At 42.3% G+C, this 7,085-nt stretch overlaps 2 protein-coding genes across 4 annotated transcripts in view; both read right to left on the bottom strand.

Moving 5' to 3' along the window:
• The window catches only part of LOC126392764 (acyl-CoA-binding protein-like), a 46,664-nt gene extending 43,952 nt beyond the window's left edge, over positions 1 to 2,712 (bottom strand). Inside the window, exon 1 of the mRNA XM_050048380.1 lies at positions 2,548 to 2,712. Coding sequence (XP_049904337.1) covers positions 2,548 to 2,562 — 15 coding nt within the window. The 5' untranslated portion in view covers positions 2,563 to 2,712. The remainder of the gene's footprint in view (positions 1 to 2,547) is intronic.
• Positions 2,713 to 3,403: 691 nt separating this feature from the next.
• Positions 3,404 to 7,085, bottom strand: part of LOC126392755 (UPF0538 protein C2orf76 homolog) — a 53,564-nt gene continuing 49,882 nt past the window's right edge. For 2 of the 3 annotated variants that reach the window (XM_050048368.1, XM_050048365.1), the window contains one exon: positions 5,391 to 5,757. In XM_050048368.1, coding sequence (XP_049904325.1) covers positions 5,726 to 5,757 — 32 coding nt within the window. In that variant the 3' untranslated portion in view covers positions 5,391 to 5,725. Of the gene's footprint in view, positions 5,758 to 7,085 lie in introns of all 3 variants that reach the window. The other variant, XM_050048364.1, reaches the window with a different exon arrangement.

The following is a 7,085-nucleotide window of genomic DNA, read 5'->3' as shown; positions in this document are numbered from 1 at the left end:
TACATTTTTGAAAAAAGCCTTAAATGAAAGCTGAGAGTCTGCACTTTAAGCAGGTATTCATTGTTTCATTTAAAACCCATTGTGGTGGTGGTGTACAGAGCCAAAATGACGACAACTGTATCATTGTCCAAATATTTATGGACCTGACTGTACACGCCGCGCCATGCGGCGCATTAATCGTTTTTCTTCGATTATAATGTTTTTATGATCGTGAGAAGCCAAAATCGAAATCATGATTAAAATTTGATTAATTGTCCAGCCCTACCATGACAGTAATAGCCTAATGATTATAAGAAAAATGTCAAAATATCATTTACAGACCGATTTAACAGATGATCACTGCTGCCCGACCCGCAGGTCCATTTGCGAGTCCCGCGGGTTAGGGGTCGACCCACGCACCACTACTCAGCTCAGTCTATAAAGGCTGTACACAACAGTAGGCTATAGACATTATATTCTATTCAGGCCGGCAGAACCAGCAGCGCATCGGCTCTACAGTGCACGGCACCACTGATTAGCTATTTTATTGCAGCACAGAGTGTCTGCCAGCAACCAATTGCTTGCAGAGGCTTCCTACAACTTGTTTCAACGGTTCCGATTTAATCAGAAGACAAATTAAACAGGATGACTAGCCAATGTGAAAATCAAAAGAAAGCATAGAATAATGTACTGAAGGAGACTGTTGTGCCATCACATTTGTTTGTGGTTTGAGAGCAAAGATCCGGTGACCGCTGCGCAAAACTCCGCAATACAATTAGGTCTGAAAGAACCCCGGAGTCTAGCCTATTTATAACAGAATAATAACGAATATACGAATATTCGTTATAAATTCTGCCGAAGGTCCGAATGTTAAAAAATGGTATTTGGGACAGCCCATTTTGCATTTTTTTAACCGGTTAGTTGTAGGTTAATGGGTGTTGGTTACCAAAAGCAAAATTAGCCGAAACTGACATCCCTACTACAGGCAGATTCACTCGCTACAGAGGTGAGGAAATAAAACCTGAACAGCCAATCATAGTGATCTCTCTCACCGACAAGCTCCGCCGCCGATTCAACATGCTCACTCGGCCGAAAAGCCGCCAACAGGGGTCCGACTAGTGCCCACGGTGCGGGACACACCGCATAAACTAGGGCGACAGACGCTCACCTACGGCCCAACATTGGCGTGTCAGCACCTTTAACTGCATTATGTGTCATGTTTCAGACTGGTACTTCAGAGAGAAAAGAAAATCATAGATGTTTATCTTACCCCAAACTCTTGTTTTTCAAACTTCAACTATGACTAATGCATTCACTAGAACCTCAAAGGAAACTGTACACATTAGCATAATTACGTTTATCATAGAATACTGAAGATAACTGCAGTGTAACTAAAAAGAGCCAAAATCCTACTAGTACAATATGCTCATTGATTCATTTGGACCCCTCCTAACTCAACAAAACCCCACTAGCTGTGCCAGTCTGTGCCAACTGGGCCAGAGGGGACAACGAGTTAAGATACTATAAAGTCCCAGTTAAATTATGTTCTACAAGTTTGAATTTACGCTAAAGATCATCCCGTTGATCTGCTTATTGCTACAAACACTACAGAGGATGTTATGAATAAATAGGCTATAGACTATGAAACACTACATGAAACAGACTTATCTGCACTGGAAAGTTTGTATTACTGTATAAATATGTACTGCAAATGTAAATAAATAAATAAATAGATAAAAGTATTTGCCAAAATGTCTATGAGGACACCTTGTACATCTAAAACAGAAAACAACATGCAACAGGGTCAGAGTCCCTCCCCACCCTCGAACTGCACCGCCTGCTGGATGGCTGTAGGTCAAAGGACAGGGAGTAAAGGACTGAATGCCTGCAGTATTGCAACACTCCCAAACTCTCGTAGTTAATGGTCACCTGACAGATGTGATTGTGAGGCAGGGCATGTGAGTTGATGAACTTTCCCTTAGTCTCTAATACTCAACCCTTCAACATGTGAACGGGCAGAGCTATGAATGAGCAGCCATGCTGATTCTGTATCATAGGTCTATGATTCCAATTTCACTAGCCTACTAGCTAAATATTTCACAAGTGAGACACTTGTGAAATATTACCGCCCGTTCACAGTCCATCTACTGACAGACGATACAAACCAGAGACATACAACGTAAACACTCGGCAACAACTGTTGTATTAAACGCTCGCGTACAGCTGTCTTCGCGGAGGGAAGGATAACGGTGAACTGCAAGTCCCAGCAATCTCCACCATCATGTCTGTTGTAACGACCTAGCTACCTAATGACCAGAGAAACTTCACACGTCAACAGCTCACAATACCCCAGAGTGCAACTGTTGCATCAGTGTGTAAGAGACAACACTATGTTGTTTGTTAAGCATGTACTCACAAGACAAAGCAACCTGCCCCGTGGCTCCCTGCCCTCTGGTTAGCTAAACCCATAGCACAGGCTAACGGCTTTCTCTCGCTTCTTTAACGGTACGCGCTGAATATGCACGAGCTCTGAAATGCCAACATGTTGCTAACTAAGTCCACACGCACCTGGAGATCAGCCATTTTCAGTTAGGGATCACACCGCAGACAGACGATTCGAGTCGACGGATGGTGATCGGGTCAAGACCTCTCAACTTCCCAGCATGCAACAACTGCCGTACCCGGTCAACCCCCGTTCGATTTGAACCACAGATATTGGATGAAGCGAGATACCCAACTCAGCTCACTTCCTGATTCAGTGACGTCAGCGCCACGCCCCTGTAGGATACTTGCGGCAGCTCTGAATGTATTGTCGTCAATGAGGAAAATGAACGTGATCACAATTTATGGTCAATTCTTTCGCCCTGTAGTCACTAAAGTAAATATTGGGTCCATTTACCACAAGCCACACATCTTCCCAATATTCTGACACTAAAGCTGCATTTTTCATCCGCACAGATCAAGAGAAAGTTAACTTTGTTTGAGCCCTGTCCGTCTCAGAAAACAAGTTCTCGCGAGATCTCGTGATCTTGATAAACAGGCGGTAAAATCACAGTTAGCTTACAGTTATTTACCGCTAGTAATAAATAAAAAATGCCCAAGTTTTGTGCAGCAATAGGCTGCAATAATAGGTAGAATGTATTTTCATTCCACCTGCTTCTCGATCCGCATACACAGACATCCACAAAGCCTCTGTTCAATCTCCCTTCATCCAATATCTCTGTTTGAACACGCCCTCCCTGTCATGCTATTGGCTTCCAAGAGGACTTAAGGACATAATAGGCTCGTTCGAGATGAACTGCGCCTCGCCTGAAAAGTTTTTTTTTTTCAGTATGTTTTTTTTCCCCCCAACTTTATTACACAAAGTCTGGCATTACATTCAAAACTTTCAATATAAACATATAGTTTTCCAGACTGAGCATTTACAGCATATTTGTAACAGCACATATATCAATAATAAAATAAAATAAATAACTGAAATAGAAGTCAGAGGTCTAAACAGAAATGAATACATTCAAGTTGTCATAAACAATCAAGGCTTGTTTGGTTTTAATACATTTCAGTGTTTTTTTAAAGTTTGCTATCTAATTCATATAAACTAAGAACAGTGGGTGGTTCTTCATGAATCTGCATCTGTGGATAAATTGTTTTGCAATAATAATTAAACTGTTATACATCATTTCCTGTTTTTTGTTTTGTATTATGACTCCATACTTAATGTCTTTGTATTCCAGCTTGGGCGATTGATTGTCCTTTTCAGATATCCAGTCTTGGAAAGCTTCCCAAAACACTCTGGTATAAGTACAGCTAAAAAACAAGTGTTCTAACGTCTCAGTGTAAGAGTCACAAAAAGTACAGTTGTTTTTATCGATGTTGAATCTTTGTCTCAGAAACTCATTACAAGGATAGATATCATTTAAGGTTTTAAAATGTGTTTCTTTAGCTTTTGGTGATATGGGTAGAGTGAGGTATCCGGTTCTAATTCTGACTATACTCTCTTCAGGATAATCTTTTAACAGATTTTTCCTTTTTAATGATAAAGGGAAGAGATTAGACGTGAGGACACCTCGTATGATTTTGTTCGTACATTTTTTATCTATGAAATTAATATCGTCTATAAAGAGTGCCGGCATCATGGGTATTCTATTCTCACAAAGCAACATTCCTTTTACCATGTTCACCATAGCTTGTGGAATCGCTTTGATCACCACTGAGTGTTGCTGTTTAGTACACTTCAAATTAAATTTATTAACAAAATCATCATAGTCAAGAAAGTTTCCTCTTGAATCCATTAAGTGCAAAATCGACAAAATACCTCTCTCCACCCAGTCATCAAAAAACAAGGATTTTCTTCTAGACAAGATACATCTGTTGTTCCAGATGGGAACAGAGTGTGGGGTAAAGTTATGACTATAAATTAGTTTCCAGTACAGGAGGACCTGCTGATGAAACTTGGACAACTTAACTGGTAGCTTGGTAATACAGAAGTCACATCTTAACAGAAAATCCATCCCACCACATTTTTCAAATATTTTAGAAGGAATATGAAACCAAAAACCATCGACATGTTTTAAAAATTGTTGCCCCTCGCCTGAAAAGTAGACGAGAGCAGGCGGCCGCAGCGGGGGGCGGTGACAAAAAGCTGCGGTGGAGTCGAACAATTTCCCGACAGTTTCCAGCAGCCTTCAGTCTGGCAGGAAGTCACAGACACACTAACATCCTGTCTGGAATGATGTCAATTCATTAAAAAAGTGATTAGACCCATAGGGCCTATATCAGTTTGTTTTCACCATCAGTCACACAACATGTTTTCTGTTCACAGAATAAACCTTCAGGTCAGACAAATACAATCTTAATCTCTAAAATTCAACACAAATGAGTAGTTTATCTAAAACGTCATATTGTTGAGTCGGCATCTTAACCAATCAGCTGTTAGATCAGGTGAGAGCCAGGCGGTGCAGTCGGTGGAGAGCAACTGCAGTGTCTGGCTCTAAAAACTGCGGCCGCCTCGCTCTCGCGGCTTTATCGGCATCCACTTTTGTAATACCTCAGAGCCGGGAGTCGGGATGAAGTCGGACACAAAACTAACCGGCATGCATTGTGCGCCGATCGCCGGTGATCGAATCTGCGCAGGCCTGGCTCATCTCGAAAGAACCTATACGGTCTTTTTTTTTTTTTTTTTGTTAAACTTTATTTCTCATTTCGATTTACAAAAACTCCTTAGAGGAAACATTTGCTTGTGTGGCAAAGCTACGAGGGTTAGATTTACTTTTGTTAGTTAACCAGTGTCCAACAACGCCACCTAGGGGAATTTCACCCCCAGGAAATCTATTAGAGGGGACCAACACTCTAGATCTGACAATAAGGTCACACAGGTCCGAACAACACAAGAGACTGACGTGATTCCAAGATAAATTTATACACAAGAAAGTTTTATTAACAACACTTTAAAATTCCCAACCTTGGACAAAATCGCTTGGTGGTGAGGCAAACAAAGAATATAATAATAAGTGGCCGAATATTGCACAATCCCTTAAGGCCTCCTAGTGGTTTGGTTAAGTTTGCTAATAAAGTGCAGCAAATTGGCACAGGGCTGAGGGCTCACCAGGCAGAGATGACTAACTGAGGGGAAGGGGAAGGGTCCTGACGCTACACACCACACGTGAAGAAAAAAAACTACACCGTTGAATGACACTCAAGTGCACTACTGTACAGGAAGTGAAGGGACCACCACCGCGGGGATCAGTCAGTCACTCGCACACCCCGGCCCAACAGCTCCTGTCCAAAGAGAAAGAAATCAAACTGTTAGTCAGGTCAAAGGGGCAAGAAAAAAATTAAAATAAACTGCCCCGACACCACACTATACTGGGCCCAGAAGGTCACCACCAAGGTTGATTGGGCTTTTAACTACCACTCACACACACACTCACACAGTTAACCCAATAAACAAAACAAAAAATGAAGGAAAGAAAAACAAATTCTACACAAAAAAACAACAACTAAATAACTAAACACGAAATCTACAGAAAATAATAAATGAATGAAAGATTACAAAATCTGTAAACAATAACAAGGAATATCTAGTTACAATACAAAAAAAAAACAATAGTTAACCAAAGATTGATAGGTTAGCTGATGAAGATCAGTCTTTCCGGTGCAGCTTTAAATCCTACACTGCGTTAAATTCCTCTACAGAGACAACACCACATGCGGTGCAACACTCAATTCTCATCCAAGGGAAGTTACTCCTGGCGTGCAAAGTAGCAAGCACGCACACCCAGGGCTTAGTTTAAAAACAAAACAAAAGAAAACCATAACAGTAAAAAAACCCAAATGCAGATGATTTTTAGGGGTGATGACAGATGACAAGAGCAGTTGGAAATCACAAATTAAATATAGCCTATACAAACCAAAATGTCAAGATGCATCACAGTATTAAAGGGGAACTAAACCCCCCTCTCTGGGCATTACTCCGCCCACAGCTTGATTTAAAAAAATTCAGAAAAGATAGGGGGGGGGGGACGACAGGCGAGCGGCTGAGGAAGGAGGCGGAGTGAAGACTGTGCCTCGTTGCGGGGAGAGGAGAGAGGGCTTTCATTGTGCCGATGGTGGCTTGGAAACCCCCCCCTAACTGTGTCACACGGGCAGAAGGGAAGGCAGAAGGGAAGGCGGTCGGAGCTCAGTCGGTCCCCTTCTCCACACTTTGACTTATTTTATCCCTCTCTGGGAGCCTGGGCTCACCGCACAGCAGCCCACCGCATCCATCCACCCCTCCCTCCCTTGCGGCCCCGCACATATACCCCCGAGGCTCGGCTCTCTGTCACGGCGCAGCGGCCCTCCACATCCCTCCCTCGCCGCCCCGCACATATACTCCCGAGCCTCGGCGCTTCTCCTTGACCAACTAACCTAAATACTATAAACACACTACTAACTGTAAACCTACACTAAAATACACTATGCTAACAATACAATTCGACAAATTACTAGCTATTCTCTCTGCTCTACTACTCTCTCTGCTCTGATCCAACCTACTCGCTATCAGTTTGATAACTGCAGACAGAATGGTTTTATAGTAAGGGGAGGAGGAGTAAAGGGAGGAGGGCAGG

This window comes from Epinephelus moara, chromosome 7 (genome assembly GCF_006386435.1).
Source record: "Epinephelus moara isolate mb chromosome 7, YSFRI_EMoa_1.0, whole genome shotgun sequence".
Taxonomy (NCBI): Eukaryota; Metazoa; Chordata; class Actinopteri; order Perciformes; family Serranidae; genus Epinephelus; species Epinephelus moara.
This window is presented reverse-complemented; position numbering and strand designations above follow the sequence as displayed.